At 41.0% G+C, this 20,320-nt stretch overlaps 1 protein-coding gene across 1 annotated transcript; it reads right to left on the reverse strand.

Moving 5' to 3' along the window:
* Positions 1 to 2,058: 2,058 nt before the first annotated feature.
* LOC112253777 (chloride channel CLIC-like protein 1) lies at positions 2,059 to 20,030 on the reverse strand. Its single transcript, XM_024425759.2, has 9 exons — positions 19,709 to 20,030; positions 18,227 to 18,307; positions 10,901 to 11,125; positions 9,385 to 9,525; positions 8,701 to 8,758; positions 6,273 to 6,370; positions 5,811 to 5,906; positions 5,118 to 5,537; positions 2,059 to 2,667 (listed from the first exon to the last, which is right to left on the reverse strand). The coding sequence occupies exons 1-9, from the start codon at positions 19,862 to 19,864 to the stop codon at positions 2,560 to 2,562; spliced, it is 1,383 nt and encodes a 460-aa protein (XP_024281527.1). The 5' UTR covers positions 19,865 to 20,030; the 3' UTR covers positions 2,059 to 2,559.
* Positions 20,031 to 20,320: the final 290 nt, after the last annotated feature.

Raw genomic sequence — 20,320 nt, forward strand, 5'->3', positions numbered from 1 at the left:
AAGGAAGGAGAATATGCTCCAAAACCCCCATAGAAAAGCCAGACTATGGTTTGCAACTGCACATGGGGACAAAGATCGTACACTTTGAGAAATGTGCTCTGGTCTGATGAAACAAAAATAGAACTGTTTGGCCATAACGACCATCGTTATGTTTGGAGAAAAAGGGGGAGGCTTGCAAGCTGAAGAACATCATCCCAACCGTGAAGCTCGGGGGTGGCAGCATCATGATGTGGGGGTGCTTTTCTGCAGGAGGAACTGGTGCACTTCACAAAATAGATGACATCATGAGGAAATAAAATTGTGGATATATTGAAGCAACATCAAGACATCAGTCAAGAAGTTAAAGCTTGGTTGCAAATGAGTCTTCCAAATGGAAAATGACCCCCAGCATACTTCTAAAGTTGTGGCAAAATGGCTTAAGGACAACGAAGTCAAGATATTGGAGTGGGCATCACAAAGCCTTGACCTCAATCCTATAAAAAATTTGTGGGCAGAACTGAAAAAGTGTGTTCGAGCAAGGAGGCCTACAAACCTGACTCAGTTACACCAGCTCTGTCAGGAGGAATGGGCCAGAATTCACCCAACATATTGTGGGAAGCTTGTGGAAGGCTACCCCAAACATTTTACCCAAGTTAAACCATTTTAAAGGCAATGCTACCAAATACTAATTGAGTGTATGTAAACTTCTGACCCACTGGGGAATGTGATGAAAGAAATAAAAGCTGAAATAAATCATTCTCTCTACTATTATTCTGACATTTCACATTCTTGAAATAAAGTGGTGATCCTAACTGACCTAAGACAGGGAATTTTTACTAGGATTAAAATGTCAGGAATTGTGAAAAACTGAGTTTAAAATGTATTTGGCTTAAGTGTATGTAAACCTCCGACTTAACTGAGTGTGGGTGGGTATGTATGTATACACACACACACACACACAGACAACTGTTTGAAAGTTTGGGGTCACTTAGACATTTCCTTATTTTCTTTCAAAAACTATTTCTGTCCATTAAAATAACATAAAATTGATCAGAAATACAGTGTAGACATTGTTAATGGTGTAAATGACTATTGTAGCTATTCCATAAATATATACTTTTTTTTAAAAGCCGTTAATATCACACAGATTCCACTTATCAGCAACCATCACTCCTGTGTCCCAATGGCACATTGTGTTAGCTAATCCAAGTTTCAGTTCCAGGGGGCATCCTCCTGGCCACTTTTGATGTGGAGAGCTTGTACACTAACATCCCACACACTGGAGGCTTGCGGGCGCTACAACACTTCCTTCAGCAGAGAGACCCTTGCTCCATCCAATGATTGCATCTTACATCTTACTGAACTGGTATTATCCCATAACTACTTTGTCTTTCAGTCAGACTTTTCCCTTCAAATTTAGGGTGCAGCCATGGGCTCCCCTTTTCCCCCAACTATGCAAACCTGTATGTGGGACAATTTGGAGAAGCATTCCTTTTTTAAAACAGAGACACACCCCTTACTTTCTAAAATACTTCTATGGAAGAGATACATAGATGTCATTGTGCTCTGGGAAGGAAGTCAGCAGGAACTAAATGAATTCCAAACTCTACTAAACGAGAGCTCTGAATACCTCAAATTCACCATGCAGACTGATGAGAGAAAAATAAACTACCTGGAATTATGGATTTTCAAAGAATGATGCATTACACAGACTTATACACAAAGCGCAATACGATGCTATGCGCACAGTGCAATAACACTATAAAACCATTTTTCTTCAGACACCCACATACAGGTCAAAAGATAACTGTTAGGGGTATCATCTCATGCAAGACCAAGGGAGTAATCTCTCATCACCTGTTCATGTGGAAAAGCCTAAGTAGGACAAACGAAAAGACAATTAAAACAACGCATAGCTGAACACCACAGCTCAATCAGGTGTAAGAACATTGACTATCCTACTACTACAAAGGGAGGGTTACTGGATATCCTATCTAAAAACATTGACCCCTAGTGGTCTGAATATTGACTTTGATCTCAGGCCCTTCTTATGAACACATTTTCCTCCATGAACAAATCTTATAAATTGATTTTTTTTATTTACAGCTTATTAGCGTATTCCTAATGTGTTCCCCCTGTTGATGTTAATTATATATTAAGGTTGAACCAAAAGATTACATGTAACAAAAACAATGTGGAATTGAATTTAACAATATATATTGACGCTGATATGATGTACACTATTCCATTGTTTCTATATGATAACAATAGCATACAATATTTGATATGCCATATACAATTCAACAGTTTCATTTTAATTAACTTAATCATTATGACACACCCCTCACTATGGTCATTGGTTACACTAATTTCACTGCGTCAACATAACCTGGTTCAAGTATTCATGACATTACCCTGAGGAAGGCACAGTGATGCCGAAATGTTGGTAAAAACCCATTAAATTGCTGGGAAATAAAATGAAGTACTCTTCATTATCTTGAGAAACTGCATCTTCATAACTAGCTTAAGGCATCCAATGGATTTGAGATTTCGCACTGCTGTCAATGACAAGAATGTAGTCTATAGTGCTAGCGACGTTGGTTCAGTCTCTTGTACAGGCACCCTATCAGTTTCACCATGCTGCCCTGAGATAGATGACATCTTCTCTTCTGATGACTTCTCCTGCGTCTGCAAACAGTAAGCAAAGAGCAATATTTAGAAATAAATCATTCCAACTTATGAGAAGCCACAGCTACAGTGCATTCGAAAAGTATTCCGACCCCTTGACTTTTTACGTTTCAGCCTTATTCTAAAATAGATTTCTCAATCTAAACACAATACCCCATAATGACAAAGCAAAAACAGGTTTAGAAATGGTTGCAAATTTATTTACAAAAAAAAACACAAAAAAAAAATATTACATTTACATAAGTATTCAGACCCTTTACTCAGTACTTTGTTGAAGCACCTTTGGCAGTGATTACAGTCTTGATTCTTCAAGGGTATGACACTACAAGCTTGGCACACATGTATTTGGGGAGTTTCTCCCATTCTCTGCTGATCCTCTCAAGCTCTGTCAGGTAGGATGGGGAGCGTCGCTGCACAGCTATTTTCAGGTCTCTCAAGAGATGTTTGACCGGGTTCAAGTCTGGACTCTGGCTGGGCCACTCAAGGACATTCAGAGACTTGTCCCAAAGACACTCCCACGTTGTCTTGGCTGTGTGCTTAGGGTCGTTGTCCTGTTGGAAGGTGACCCTTCATCCCAGTCTGAGGTCCTGAATGTTCTGGAGCAGGTTTTCATCAAGGATGTACCTCACTAGTATCCCAGTCCCTGAAAAACATGCCCACAGCATTATGCTACCACCACCATGCTTCACCATAGGGATGGTGCCAGGTTTCCTCCAGACGTGACGCTTGGCATTCTGGCCAAAGAGGATATTGGTTGGTTTCATATTATTGGTTTCACAGGCCAGAGAATCTTGTTTCTCATGGTCTGAGTCCTTTAGGTGCCTTTTGGCAATCTCCAAACTGGCTATTGTGCCTTTTACTGAGGAGTGGCTTCCATCTAGCCACTCTACCATAAAGGCCTGATTGGTGGAGTGCTGTAGAGATGGTTGTCCTTCTAGAAGGTTCTTCCATCTCCACAGAGGGACTCCGGAGCTCTGTCAGAGTGACCATTGGATTCTTCGTCACCTCCCTGACCAAGGTCCGTCTCCCACGATTGCTCAGTTTGGCCAGGCGGCCTGCTCTAGGAAGAGTTTGTGGTTGTTCCAAACTTCTTCCATTTAAGAATGGAGGCCACTGTGTTCTTGGGGATCTTCAATGCTGCAGAATTTTTGTTGGTACCCTTCCCCAGATCTGTGCCTTGACACAATCCTGTCTCGGAGCTCTACGGACAATTATGAACTGACTCTCCAGCAGACGGACCGGATTCCAACAGAGAAGACAAAAATAGGGTATTTCTGTTTTTTTAATAAAAAAATAAAAAATTGCAAACATTTCTAAAAACCTATTTTCGCTTTGTCATTTTGTGGTATTGAGTGTAGATTGATGAGGGGGGAAATTACATCCATTTTAGAATAAAGCTGTAACGTAACAAAAATGTGTAAAAAGGGGTCTGAATACTTTCCGAATGCACCGTGTACAAAACATTAACACCACCTTCCTAATATTGAGTAGTGCAACCCCTTTAACTGGTCCCCTCGCCTTCATCTACACGGATTGAAGTGGATTTAACAAGTGACATCAATGAAAGGATCATCGCCTTCACCTGGTCAGTCTGCCATGGAAAGAGCATGTGTTCATAATATTTTGTACACTTAGTGTACATTAGTAATACCCAATGACGTACGTCTGCCTATTCATGTGGATTTGTCTATTGTAATACCATTACAGAACATCACACACATTATCTCAAAACATTGCCACCACTGACAGGATCACTGCACACAATCATGTGTTGAAGGTACATGCACATTGACCATGACCAGGCAGGCAAACAAAAGCACAATAAAGGACAGTGGCGTCAGAACAATTTGGCTAAAATAAAAATTAACCAACTGATGTAGAATCTGAATCATCCCATTAATGCATATAAGGTGCTGTGGTTGGCATTTAAAAACAAGGACAGGGGACTTGACTGTATACCCATAAACATAGGTAATTTTCCAATATCCATAATGTAGTTTACAAACGTTCAAATCAGGAAGTCTGGTCTGAATGATCGTTTTTCAACAGTTTGACAACCATCCACCACCAGCTATAATAACCTTATGGCCCGTCATTGGAACACCTTTCACCTAGCAGGGGGCTTTCAATGCCAGCTGCCCAGCAAAGTGCTACCCGTCACCAGCATTTGGGTCCGAGGAGCTTGCCGACACCAAGTGGTTTCTGTGTGGTGTTTTGTCCCCAAGTTATCCTATATTCAGTGTGTTTATGCAACTTGTCTGGACATAACATTTATCAAAACATGCTAACTAGTTAAAAGATCCCATTTCGGATCTAGCTAATGATTATGCCCATGTTAAATGCAGATAGTTAAACCAATGCGTCAGCCTATTCATTTATAGCCACTTGGGCTACAGGTGATAATGCTTATAGCATACCTGATAAGATGGAGATCAACACAATCCACTTACATTATTCCCTTGTGTAGTTGGTGAGGGCTGCGTCTCGGCCAGCTGCTTAGACTCCCCGTCAGTAGCCACCTTAGATTCAGACGTCACGTCCCTCTCATTGGGTTTGGCTTTAGCTAGAGAGGGTTTAGCTTCTTGTGAGTCATTGCCTGCAGTTGTGGCCCCACCTACAACTGGTTGTTGTACCTCTTCCTGGGCGTTGCTAAACGGCCAGTCGTCGTTCCTCAGGGTCTCCACGTTTCTGGGAGGGGAGCATTGAAGGGCCTCCCCCCCTGCCAGTGGGTCATGGTTTGTACCTCTCAGATGGGCCTGGGGTTCGGGCTGGTCCATGGCTGGAGGAGGGGTGTCCCTGGGCCTGCCGATTCTCAACAGTCTCGTAATGCAGTGCTTGATGGCTGCCTGGCAGCTATAGTACATAAACACCTGAGGAACATGAGGAATATACTGCTTCAGTGACATGTAGCGAACTGGCTACAACTGGAAACAGTTACTATGACTGCCGTGTGATAGTCAGGGATGGGTTCAATTCCATTTAAATATGAAAGTAAATTTAAATTTCGCATTCAAGCATTAAAAAGGGGCATTTATTTTCTTAAGGATTTTTCAACACCAATCCTCTTTCTGAATTGTTTTAATTGAAATGGGATTTACCCAAGGCCTTCTAAAAGTGTTTCAAGTGTGTGTGTGTACACGCACCAGGATGGAAAGCACGATGAGGAGCACAGGGATATCCCGGGTGACCGGTAGGACCTTGATGGCTACGAGCAACTCGCTGATCCTCTGGCCAAAGTGCTTCCGAGTTTCCGTGAAGAGGTCGGTGATGGTCATAGTGATTGCATTCAGAGAGAGACATAACACACCATCATGGAAATGGGCTAAATGCTACACAGGTAATTGGTCATCAACAGGGTTGCGGTCAATTCCATTTCAATGCAGGAAGGATTCACTTATTGTTTACTTGATTTGGACAGGTAGAATTAGAGACAGATACAGAGAGATGGGAAGGATATAAGGGTTGGAGTTGGATCCCTCATCTCCGGTAGGGAGCAGTTTATGTGCCGAGGGCATTACAGCTAGACCAAAGGCTCTGCACTTACATCCTGTACGGCTGACTTTGAATGGAATTGTCCCCAACCCCGGTTGTCAACTACAGGTTACCTTAGCTTGGGGTACGAGAAGGATTGGGCTGACGGTGAGGACTTTGTTGTACATCTTACAGAGACCTTCCTGGAGAGTCATGGCACCTCTGTACCAATCTGGGGTAAAGGTAGGAAGGAGTCCAATATAGTAGGCTTCATGGCAACATAAACCAATATGCATTTCCACAGTAAGCTTACTGCAAAAAGTGTAACAAAATGTTTATGCTGTTGGAGACCATTAGCACATTTTCTTGTATACTTACCTGTTCTAATAATTATGGGTAAGGGCTGATATAAAAAAATATAGTAATTTACAAATCGGACTATTTTCTATCTTTACTGGTATATATCACTATATTCTCTTAAATAGATGTTTTTTTATATATATATATATATATATATATATATATATATATATATATATATATATATATATATATATATATATATATATATATATATCCTTTGAGATATAAAGTAGTGTTAGGTGGAAGCTCTGTGTATGAGAAGTGGAATGTTTTGGTGGACTGCAGGAATGTGTACTCTCGATAACTCAAGGCCCTCTCTTGACTGATAACAAGTCCTGTGATATGCGAGGAGGAGCACAGAGAAATAGTGGATGATGGAAAAGTACTGAAACACATCTTTCTGGAAAGGAAGACGTGAGAACTAAGGGTATAAAATGGTCATTGAATTGTATGTTCTTAGCTGACACATCCAGTTGGGTGTAACAAATCTAGTTTGAGCTTCTTTTTTTTGCCGTCTTCCTGGAGTTTGTACCAGAAATCTCGAACCTCTGTGCATATCACAGGACTTTTTACCAGTGGTGAGAGGGCCTCGAGTTATTGGGAGTACACATTCCTACAGTTCACTAAATAAACTCCACTTCTCATACTCAAAGAGCTTAAACCGAACACTTTCAATCTACAAGGATATATATAAAAACATATTCCTACTAAGAGATCATCATTATATAAACCAGTAAAGAGCGAGATTGTAAATTACTATTTTATCAGCCCTAACCCATAAAAGGATTATTACTACTGATAATTATACAAGAAAATGTGCTCAGGTCTAAATGGTCTCCAACCAGAGTATGTGAGCGGAGTTGAGTGGTTGGAAATCGCGCTTGTCGTACATGGAGAGGTCAAAACCGCGCCATGCTGAAAAATTAATTAATTAATTAAAAACTTCTGCTCCAATTTGCTCCATTCATTAAAATCACAATTTAACCAACACTATTTGTGACTACCTGGATCTACCAATTGTTTTTTAAGTATTGAAACCAAAACATATGGATTTGAATGAAAATTATTTGAATAAACATGAAAAGGTGAATGTAAGAAGCGAAAATCGGCTACATGTCATTAAATAGTTGTCAGGAACGAAAATTAATTATTTAGGCTATATTATTTCAAGGCTATTGCCTACAAATAAATACATTGTGAAGCATTTGCGTGTGCGACACAATAGGCTGGTTGTATTAAATCATTATTGTCTATAAATTGCGCATATAGGCTGTGACTCAAGAGTTAAATAAAAATGAAATGAAAAATTACTTAATAGTGCCTGTGGCTTCAGGCTCATGCTAAGTTTATTGGAGAACTGTACACTTGCAGAGCCACTGGGGATGCTAAATACCATTCGGGCCACTTTTGCCAGGCTGGGCAGGAAGGCAGAGTTGTTTTTAAATGTTTCTATAGGTAGGCCTAAAAGGTTTAGGCTAAATAACCCAATCAAAACGGAAAGCTCCTTGAACATGGGAATATGCCAGTCCTTATTGGGCCAAAATCAATGATGGCCTATAGTATAGATAATAGAACAAAAATGAACGAAACGTTTAAGACACACGATTTTTTTTGGCTTATAAATGCTTTGCTACAATGACAGTTATCTACCCACCTCGTTCCTTTCGGTCTGCATGTGCACGTAGAAAGTATGGAATAGGTGTCTTTTCAGATTCCACAATGATTGAGTTGTGGACACTATATCCCCGCATTCCCTCTTGGTCCTCGTCGTTGTAAGTCGACTTGATTTAGCATCTCTGTGTTCTATCAGTTTCTTTTTGAAAATATTTAGCGAACTCCGTAACCGTAGCTAAAGGAAGGGGCTGTAGATAGCAGCACACTGGCATGCTCTGAGCTCGTGAAGCGAGTGCTAGCGGAGCGCTACTTTGGAGCGGGCTAAAAGGCCGATGCCCCGGCCTTTGGGAATCTCACTCCACGCTCCAGACAAATTAAGCATGCTCCACTCCTCTCCGCTCACATACTATGTCTCTAACAACGTCCATGCGTTTTAATACCTTTTTTTTTTAATGGCATTACAAAATGGATATATTATCTCTTCATGCACCAATTATTATAAAAGAACGACGCATTTATTCAAATGTAATCCCATATTTGTGTTATGCAAAACTCAGGTGTTAATGTTTTTTTGCATCATCTCACCATTTAAGTTCCACCAGTCAATTTTCCCGGTGCATTTCGCGTCGACGGCAAAGTCAATCTGACAGGACAATAAAATTACAATGACAGATATGATGGATTTAGCATTGTACCATTCCTGGATCAGAAGCTGGTTTAGTGGCAGTTGCTGCCGTCCCTGGGTCCACACACCCACAGTTCGAACCCTGGTTCCACAACTGCTATTATCCCTCATCTATCAATCAATCTCACAACAACAAAAAACACATCATAGTCCAACTCTCCTGATAAGACATTTTTTTTTTCCCTCAAGATATTCCTTGGTGTTCCTTCAATTTATTTAGTTGGCTTAGATTTTTTAAATTATAGACTATGGCACATTATAACTAGCTGAACTAGCTTAAGTCATCCTTACCTGTTCATAAACCCCCCCCAAAAATATTATTTGCAAAGACATAAAATACTGTTGTAGCATTTTGCCTACATTCTTTTTAAACTTCGGAGAACATGAATCAACCTGAATCAGACAGACCCTACACTGAAAGTAGCCAGACTGGCCACTGTCTGAAAATAAGTAATTTTGTACCTTCAAATGAATTATAACAACTATATTTATTTACTACTAGACATAGAACATCATAGACAGTAAGGGGTTATTAGCAAGTGGACATTTTACAGAATGCATGGAAGTGTGTATTGATAATTTACCTTGTAGAGGAGGATGCAAAACCACACCAGACAGATGAGAAAGCAGATGGTGAAGATTCGCTTGAACTGGACAAACCAGGAGACTGTAGACCACAGCTCGCTGCAGACGATGACCACTATAATTAAGACACAAACAAACACCTGGAAGAGCGAGAAGGTCCTTTAGAGCAGGGCTTCCTAAACTCTGTCCTGGGGGCCAGTTTAGAATTTTTCATTAGCACTACACAAGCAGATTCAAATAATAGCTTAATGAGTTGGTTATTTGAATCAGCTGTGAAGTGCTAGGGGAAAAATTTTAACATGCACCAAGGGGGGCCCACAGGACAGAGTTTGGTAAACACTTCTTTGGCTTTGTTTTGGTTCATTAAGAACAGCCATGACTGAATTCAAACAGGATTTGGTTTCGGGGTGTGGTTTGATGTGGGTGTCTCGTGTTCGCAGGTGGGAAGAGTTAACTAAATCATTTTGTCATTTAGCTTCAGCCAGCTGGTGAGCGAGCGTGGAAAATTTGGCTCCACTTCGGATAGCCCATCTCTGGGACAATATTTTCATGTCGCACATATTTTAGTTGTCTCATTAAATGCTTTCAATATTTGTATCTACATTTCTAAAATGTTTTGATGGTTTGAGGTTAAGTCATAAACATTTGGAGCTACTGACCTTTTAAAATATTGCCCCATGTACATTGTGTAGTTTACGGATGTCTCCAACTAGCCACATAGGGATATCGAATGTCAAACCAAATTGACCATGGGCATTACGATCAGGTTGCGTGCAGCAGCGCTCCTAATTGACGATTACTTGGGTACTGCCAGCTGTGGGCAGGATTATAATAAACCCAACGCACGGAAAACTGTTACGGTACCCTTCATTCCGTGACTTTCCTATCATGCAAATCTGTTTTGGACGAGAACTACTTTATGACCAAAATGATCCTATTTACATTTTGTAGTCAATGTTGACACAATAATAAAATGTTTCTCGCTCATATTGATGTCTCATAGGCCATTTTAGTTTAGGGGCAGTCGCTCCTTAAATAACTGCAATGACGATGAGAAATATTCCTGCCGTTGTAATGCCAACGAGTGGTATGGGTTCTGTCTTGTCTTGAGTGTACAGTAAATGACTGTGCTCTGAATCGTAGCGGTTAAGATATCGATGAACACAAAAGTGGCAGTTCGCTTCATACGCATCTCAGTCAGTCGAGCAGATCGGACTCGCCTCCTCAAGCAGAGATCAGACATGCCAGCCAGCACCATTGAGAATAGTTTTGTTTTCATATGTCCTTTAGTTTGTGTGTAGGCTAGTCCTTGCCCATGAGTTACTGTGTTTCCAGAAAAGACGTTCCCTCACAGAAAAATAAGTTATTTTAAATTTCATCCTCCCTGTAGCCTACTTTACAAACTGTCAATCAAGCAATTCCTTTAGGCAAACCACATGTGGTGTGTGCGGCGGTGTGCACATGTGGTGTGCACTTGATTTTGAGCATCACAGTCCTTCTGCTACACATTATCACCTTCATGACTGTGTCGATCTCCACACCAAAGGTGTCCTCAAAGTGCCATCTCGAGGCCTCGAGTTCATGTGGTTTGAGATCCACCAGGATCTGGCTGAGGGCATCGTCCAGATCCCCCATTCTACAGGTGTCCATTCCCTCCAGAAGCTTCCAGATCTCCGCCAACGCTTGCCGAGACAGTCTTACTTTGGCGTCGTAGTAGAGATCATTCTGGAAATCACTGGGCTAGTGGTTGGAAAGGAATAGAAAATAAATAGCACAACAAAGTACAGTCACTTGGCATATACAGATAGCATATTACATCACAAGGGGGTAAAACTTGGGTTGGGCGATGTCAACCTTTATCCCATTGTGATTATGTACTCAACTTTTATAAAAGATGGTATTGCCCCCTATTATAAATACCTCTGCTACAACCCCTGTCAGGCTATAGCGCAAAATCACATACTATAACTGGACGATTCATAGCGAAAAATAATGGTTGTGGGCAGAGGCTAAGTGAAGGCAAATCTTTTCTAATCTTTCTGGTGGAGTCTCAGCATGGCCAGGTCAGGTGTATGTGCACGTCTTTGTGGCGCGCCCATGAAGAAATGACAGTCAACTGATGAGCAACAGGCTTTCGTACCGTACTGAGTTAGGTTATATTGTTTGTTCCGTCTCTCATAAAGCTGCGATTGAGAATAGCCTATGCCTAGGCCAATGGACTGACTTTCCTTCTTGTTCTTTTTGAATGCGGCACATTTTGGACAACTTCTCAGGCTATTAAAATATTTGGGAAATAGGCTACTGGGTCACAATTAACTTTTCTTGACGCTTTTATGATAGGCTACTGGCCATTTGGTTTTCAACCTCGCATGGAGGGATTTTACCAGCCCGCACAAATTATTTATTTCATAACCCCCTAGAGCCGATATCTGAGTGGACATCTAATTAGCTTAATACAAAAATCCCCATCAATCTGTTTAACATCGAGTTATGTTGCTTTTTTTTGCATGGGCTGCGTCTTGATCCACCACATCCGCTCATGTCGGCCTTCCGCATCTACTGTGGAAGGTGGCAAAGCTAAAGCAGTATTTAGCAGACCAGGAGATGTCCCGAAAAATCAGGTTTCTAGCGGAAAAAAAGTATCTCCGAACGATTTGGGCTACACACGAATATGAACCCTCTATGGAAAGATGAGACTCTCACAAACAGGATGCTGTTCTCCGTTTTAGTATACGGGTCCACATTAATGCCCGTGATTTTGACAAATCCACTAATTTGAAGGGGAGTCAACATACTTTTGTATATATAGTGTACATACAGTGCATTTGGAAAGTATTCAGACCCCTTGACCTTTTCCACATTTTGTTACATTACAGCGTTATTCTAAAATAGATTTTAAAAAACATCTTCAATCTACACACAATACACCATAATGACAAAGCGAACAGGTTGACATTTTTGCACATTTATTCAAAATAAAAAACAGAAATCCTTATTTACATACGTATTCAGACCCTTCCCTATGAGACTCAATTGAGCTCAGGTGCATCCTGTTTCCATTGATCAACCTTGAGCTGTTTCTACAACTTGGAGTCCACCTGTGGTCAATTCAATTGACATGATTTGAAAAGGAACACATCTGTCTATTTAAAAAGGTCCCACAGTTGTTGACAGTGCATGTCAGAGCAAAAACTACGCCATGAGGTCAAAGTAATCGTTCGTAGAGTTCCGAGACAGGATTGCGTCGAGGCACAGATCTGGGGAAGGGTAACAAAACATTCCTGCAGCATTGAAGGTCCCCAATAACACAGTGGCCTCGATCACTATTAAACGGAAGTTTGGAACCACCAAGACTCTTCTGAGAGCTAGCCGCCCAGCCAAACAAGCATTCGGGCGAGAAGAACCCAATGGTCACTGACAGAGGTCCTCCTTGGAGATGGGAGAACCTTCCAGAAGGACAAACATCTCTGCAGCACTCCACCAATCAGGCTATTATGGTAGTGGCCATACGGAAGCCACTCCTCAGTAAAAGGCACATTACAGACTGCTTGGAGTTTGCCAAAAGGCACATAACGGACTCTCAGACCATGAGAAACTAAATTCTCTGGTCTGATGAAACCAACATTAAACTCTCTGGCCTGAATGCCAAGCGTCACGTCTGGAGGAAACCTGGCACCATCCCTACGGTGAAGCATGGTGGAGGCAGCATTATCATGCTGTGGGGATGTTTTTCAGCGGCAGGGACTGGGAGACTAGTCAGGAGAGGAAATATGAACAGAGCAATGAAAATGTGCTCTAGAGCGGGTTCTCAGGACCTCAGACTGGGGAAAGGTTCACCTTCCAACAGGACAATGACCCCAAGCACACAGCCAAGACAACGCAGGAATGGCTTCAGGACAAGATCCTTAATGGCCTGGCTCCCCCTCCACTCAATATTTTTGTTAAACAGAAAACCCAGACATATGGCAGCAGATCCACAAGGTCTGCCATGAGAGGTGACTGTATAGTTCCCCTAAGGAAAAGCACCTTTAGTAAATCTGCATTCTCTGTGAGAGCTTCCCATGTCTGGAATACACTGCCATCAGACACACATATCACACTTTCACAAAATGCTTGAAGATATGGCTAAAGGTCAATCAGATTTGTGAACATGGTCCCTAGCTGTGTGTTGCCGCTCTCCATGTTGTCTGTTGTCTGTAGCTTGTGAGGTGTGGAAAAACTTTGTTGCTTTTATGAACTGTCTTGCTGCTTTTTGTCCTGTTGCTCTGTTTGTATGCTATGTCTTGCTTGTCCTATGTTGCTATGTCTTGCTTGTTCTATGTTGCTATTGTCTATATTGTAATTGTTTTTAATAACCTGCCCAGGGACTGCGGTTGAAAATTAGCCGGCTGGCTAAAACCGGCACTTTTACTGAAACGTTGAATAATGTGCACTGTCCCTGTAAAAATAAAAATAAACTCAACTCAACTCTCTGAATGTCCTTTAGTGGACCAGTCAGTGCCCGGACATGAACCCGGCTGAATATCTCTGGAGAGACCAGAAAATAGCTGTGCACCGACGCTCCCCATCCAACCTGACAGAGCTTGAGAGGATCTGCATAGAAGAATAGGAGAAAGTCCCCAAATATAGTTGTGTCAAGCTCATAGCATCATACCCAAGAAGACTTGAGGCTGTAATCACTGCCAAAGGTGCTTCAACAAAGTACTGAGTAATGGGTCTGAATACTTATGTAAATGTGATATCTCCAGGTTTTAAATTTCTATTTATAAATTGGCAAACATTTCTAAAAACCTGTTTTTGCTTTGTCGTTGTGGGGTATTGTGTGTAGATTAAGGAGTGGAATTTTTTAGAATAAGGCTGTAACAAAGTGTGGAAAAAGCCAAGGGATCTGAATACTTTCCGGTTGCAGTGTAATTTGAGGTTTAGAAAAAGTTGGTTTTGGCACTGCAGCTATCTAGAAATGACCACAGTCATTTGTGTTAATCAACTTGCTTGCTAGCTTCTTAGCTAGTAGTACAGTATGACCATGGGCAGAAACTGCTTCTACCAATAGAAATCCCTGATCACACTTATAGGCAATGTCATGGTGACATTGGCTAGCTAAGCTCATGTGCAGGTACACATCAGTGTCACTTTCACAAATTTGGAGTAACACATGTTCAACTACTTGAGACTTTTGCTCTAATCCAGGTTGTGCCTTTAGATTGAGAAAATGAACAACTATGGAAGAATTTTCCACTTTTTTCACTCACAATTTTCCACTCTCATTGGCTGTGTTTAAGAGCATCAAAACCGTGATGTATCGTGGGAAAATTGTGAATGACTGATGCTAATAACTGCCTGCACTGTCAGCTGCAATATCAAGTCCGTAGATGTCTCAAACCCCGGCCTGCTTCGCAAACATTCCCATAAATCTCGCAATGTTGCGCCTCTGGGTTTAGAAACTCTGGTTAGGTGCTGAAGATAATAGTCCAGGTGATTCTAATCAACACATCTAACATCTGGAATGAGCAATTAAGCTGCTTTATATGAAAATAATCATGGCCTTTAAACCTTCAAGCTGCATACTGGACCCTATTCCAACTAAACTACTGAAAGAGCTGCTTCCTGTGCTTGGCTCTCCTATGCTGAACATAATAAACGGCTTTGTGAGTTAGTGCTAATGTTTGACCCAAGGTACCAAATGCAAATGAATGTGACACGTAGTAATGTCAAAATAACATGCAAAACAAGCAAGCCCCCCCCTCCCCCAAAAATATATACCCACACAGTCAGAAGATTACATACACTTTAGCCAAATACATTTAAACTCAGTTTTTCACAATTCCTGACATTTAATCCCACTAAATATTCCCTGTTTTAGGTCAGTTAGGATCACCACTTTATTAAAGAATGTGAAATGTCAGAATAATAGTAGGGAGAATTATATTTAATCACATTCCCAGTGGGTCAGAAGTTTACATACACTCAATTAGTATTTGGTAGCATTGCCTTTGAATTGTTTAACTTGGGTCAAACGTTTCAGGTAGACTTCCACAAGCTTCCCACAATAAGTTGGGTGAATTGTGGCCCATTCCTCCTAACAGAGCTGGTGTAACTGAGTCAGGTTTGTAGGCCTCCTTGCTCACACACAATTTTTCAGTTCTGCCCACAAATTTTCTATAGGATTGAGGTCAGAGCTTTGTGATGGCCACTCCAATACCTTGACTTTGTTGTCCTTAAGCCATTTTGCCACAACTTTGGAAGTATGCTTGGGGTCATTGTATATTTGGAAGACCCATTTGCGACCAAGCTTTAACTTCCTGACTGATGTCTTGAGATGTTGCTTCAATATATTCACATAATTTTCTTTCCTCATGATGCCGTCTATTTTGTGAAGTGCACCCCACAACATGATGCTGCCACCCCTGTGCTTCACAGTTGGGATGGTATTCTTCAGCTTGCAAGCCTCCCCCTTTTTCCTCCATATATAACAATGGTCATTATGGCCAAACAGTTCTATTTTTGTTTCATCAGACCAGAGGACATTTCTCCAAAAAGTTCCCATGTGCAGTTGCAAACCGTAGTCTGGCTTTTTTTATGGCGGTTATGGAGCGGTGGCTTCTTCCTTGCTCAGCGACCTTTCAGGTTGTCGATATAGGACTTGTTTTACTGTGTATATAGATACTTTTGTACCCGTTTCCTCCAGCATTTTCACAAGGTCCTTTGCTGTTGTTCTGGGATTGATTTGCACTTTTCACACCAAAGTATGTTCATCTCTAGGAGACAAAACGCATCTCCTTCCTGGGCGGTATGACGGCTGCGTGGTCCCATGGTGTTGATACTTGCGTACTATTGTTTGTACAGATGAACGTGGGACCTTCAGGTGTTTGGAAATTGCTCCCAAGGATGAACCAGACTTGTGGAGGTCTACAATTTTCTTTCTGAGGTCTTGGCTGATTTCTTTAGATTTTCCTATGATGTCAAGCAGAGGCACAGAGTTTGAAGGTAGGCCTTGAAATACATCCACAGGCATACCTCCAATTGACTCAAATTATGTCAATTAGCCTATCAGAAGCATCTAAAGCCATGACATAATTTTCTGGAATTTTCCAAGCTGTTTAAAGGCACAGTCAACTTAGTGTATGTAAACTTCTGACCCACTGGAATTGTGATACAGTGAAAGTGAAATATTCTGTCTAAACAATTACTTGTGTCATGCACAAAGTAGATGTCCTAACCGACTTGCCAGAACTATAGTTTGTTAACAAGAAATTTGTGGCGTGGTTGAAAAACTAGTTTTAATGACTCAAACATAAGCGTATGTAAACTTCTGACTTCTGTATATAACATTTTTAGACCTATATTTATTTTGTTTGCAACTATAGTTGAAATGTTTCCCATTTACCTTTTTAGATTTTATACATTAATATTTAATATTTTGTTACATGCTTAATTGAAAATTTGATCAAAGGTTCTAAATAAAAGGAGAAATAATCAAATGAGTAAGTACCTTTTATTTGTTGAGTATAATTTTATATAAACTATTTATGTATTTATGACAGAAAATGTGCTATAGCGTGATATGTATCGTTATCGGGATATAGATTTTGGCCATATCGCCCAGCTCTACTAGGCAGTGAAAGCAAAATGCAGGGTAACGTAACCAAACATAGAAAAAACTGCAGGGAAAGAGGGACCCGTTTCACTGAATATGTTGGGGGGGCATTTATTTACAACTCATTTGTTCTTGCCTTTCAAAATTATTTCCTTGCAATATTATTTATTTTGCTCAAAACAAAATAAGCACATTTGTTTTGGCTTTCAATATCATGATTTTTGTTTGCAACACTCAAGATATTTGTTCTCGAATTCAAAAGGCTTGCTTGATATTAAAGGCTTTAGAGTAATTCCATACTCCTTCCTCCACGTGGCGATGTTTAGACGTCTTTGTCTGGTGTAAAAGTAGGTTATTGCAAACATCACAAATGTATATCTGGTTAAAACGCTGATTGTTTTTGCCCCAATGCAATGTGTAGACTGTGCCCTGCTTGTGCTACTGCAATATTCTTAGTTAGCTTACAACAGGTTGTAGCCTACATCCCAAATTAGCCTACAAAATATCTTTACTTTTAGAATATTCATTTCAAATAGCTGCAGGGTTTTTATTTCTGCTATTCATAAATATGAGGCAGAGACGTAGGCTACATCATGTCAATCAAATTGGTTCAGAAGAGGGTGAGTAAAGAAATGTGAAGAGATGGGGAAGAAATGTAAGAAACATGACGGGCGGGGGAGGGTGAGCAGCAACTATGTAAAAAAAGAATAATCTGTGTGTAAAATAACATGAGCAGCTCCCGGGTGGCGCAGTGGTCTAAGGCACTGCATCGCAGCGCTAGCTGTGCCAACAGAGAGTCTGGGTTCGAGCCCAGGGCCGGGCGCAGTGCGCGTTGACCAGGTCGCTAGGTGCACTGTGTTTCCTCCGACACATTGGTGCGGCTGGCTTCCGGGTTGGATGCGCGCTGTGTTAAGAAGCAGTGCGGCTTGGTTGGGTTGTGCTTCGGAGGACGCATGACTCTCGACCTTCGTCTCTCCCGAGCCCGTACGAGAGTTGTAGCGATGAGACAAGGCAGTAAATACTAACAATTGGATACTATGAAATTGGGGAGAAAAAGGGGGTTATTTTTTTAAAACAACATGAGCAGAATGTGAATCTGATTGATCAGCTCTGGGGAAAAGATTGAGGGGGGCACCTACTGATTGAGGATGGTTACCTACTGATCCATAGCTCCGGCCTTTACATAAAGAGCATTAGGGCATCGATTTAGTGTTCACACAAGTTGAGACAATGCCAAAACATACCAGGCCAAATTTTTTTATCTCCTTTAGAAACTTGGTGAGGATTTGCTTGAACACCAGATTGCATGAAGGCAGCTGTGAAACCTGTGTGAAAAAAAGAAAAAAAGAAAACTCAGGAAAGTGACATTTCACCTTCTCGCCATTCTGTCATAAGCATTTAAGAGATGTTCAAAATAATGTGTATTTGTCATGTTTTTGTTCAAATAGCTAGCTACTGCAATAGGAAACATGTCAAAGAAAACGACAAAAACATGGCAACATTAAACATGTCGTCCCCCACAAATGTTACGGCGCCCCCTTTTGGGCCAATTAGTGACAAATTAATGCTCAAATAGGACAGGAAGTATGCTTTTTACAAGTGTGGGTTTTCAGTTGATTACTATAGCAGCCCCCTTGGGCCAATCAGTGTAATTTGCCAAAATCAGGACAGTGGTGTCTGATATATCACGTGTGTTAACTAGAATCATATTCCTGAGCATGTGTGCCAAATTTCAGATCTTCTGTCTTGACTTCTGAAAGCTTGGCTAGGAAAAGCCAACTGACATTTATTTACCACGGAGGTGCTGACCTGTCGTATCCTCTTCAACCACATATTATTATTAGACCCTGCTGGTCATCTATAAACATCTTGAAGAACGATCTGGCCTCATAATCATCCCCTGGCACAGTCAGAAGCGTACTGGCCAACCATCAGAAAGGGGAGACCTAGTCAGTTGCACAACTGAATGCATTAAACCGAAATGTGTCTTCCGCATTTAAAGCTGCACAATGCAGAAATCGTTCTGCCATTTCAGTTTGTGACAAAACAAGTAAGTCTAGTGTAGATAATCAGTGTACCATTTAAAACAGAGTGAAATATATTATTCATAACCAAAAATATTGCATTTTCTTCTGTTTGAAGTTGGTGTACAAAACCGAAAGTAAAATACCCAAAAATATAACGCCATTTTTAAAAAAGCCCCGATTTACATATTACTTATGAGTGCATTTCACACTACTTTTGGATTACAATAAGATTAAGGCTCGTTTGAATGTCCTGCTTAATAGAATGTTTGTGTCATCGCAAATCAACTGCATTATACTTACACTTAAACCAGTAAAATGGCTCTTTGGCTAACTTTTGCGACAGCCTATATCAACGAGCGTTGCGATTCTAGCGAATAACTGCTGCGTCCATAAATTATTTTGCAAAGATCACAACCAAATATAATCTTAACGACTGTTCAATCAATAATCAAAACATTGTAAGCGTATGACAACCACTAAAAAATGTATTTTGTTAAGAAGTAATAAAAACAAATCTAGGATATGTTGAATGGGTGATGGCTTTCTTGCCGCGAAGAGTTTCATGTACTGGAAAATGGTCTTTAATAACACACATTTGTTTTTTTGATGGGACACCCTAAACAATAAAATAATAATTTCAACTAATGGCACCGAGTCATGGCACGAAAAGCAGGCATTGCGCAGCTGCTTGTACTGTACCTCAGCAGGCTTTCTCATGGTCTTTGTGCTTGGGTCGTAGTTCAACATATCATAGGGATCAATCCATTCCTCATCGTCCATCTGCCCTTGAGCAACGAGCAACAGGCTGCATACAGCAGCAGTGATGATTAACATCGTGACAGCACTTGTTGACATCTTCCTTTTAAGACGACTAGCTAACGTTACTACTATGCCATTTGGAGGCTACTCTAGCTAAGCTACATTTAATAACTCGTGCCTCAAACACAACAATAACTTCAAGCTGTGGTCTAACTGGCTGTGGCGACATTCTTCTTCGTTGGTATAATGGCGTTCGCAACAATTAAATGTGCACTCCGCCACCTACCGATCCTCGACTTCGACGACGTCATCTACAAAAAAGCCTCCAACACTCAACTCAGCAAACTGGATGCAGTCTATCACAGTGCCATCAGTTTTGTCGTTTTGCTGGTCAACTGCCCGACATCCTCCACAACAACCCGCCAAAGCCCCCACCGTTTCTTCTTCACCCAAATCCAGATAGCTGATGTTCTGAAAGAGCAGCCAAATCTGGACCTCTACAAATCAGCTGGGCTTGACAATCTGGACCCTCTCTTTCTAAAATGATCTGCC

The sequence above is a fragment of the Oncorhynchus tshawytscha genome, linkage group LG07 (assembly GCF_018296145.1).
Source record: "Oncorhynchus tshawytscha isolate Ot180627B linkage group LG07, Otsh_v2.0, whole genome shotgun sequence".
Taxonomy (NCBI): domain Eukaryota; kingdom Metazoa; phylum Chordata; class Actinopteri; order Salmoniformes; family Salmonidae; genus Oncorhynchus; species Oncorhynchus tshawytscha.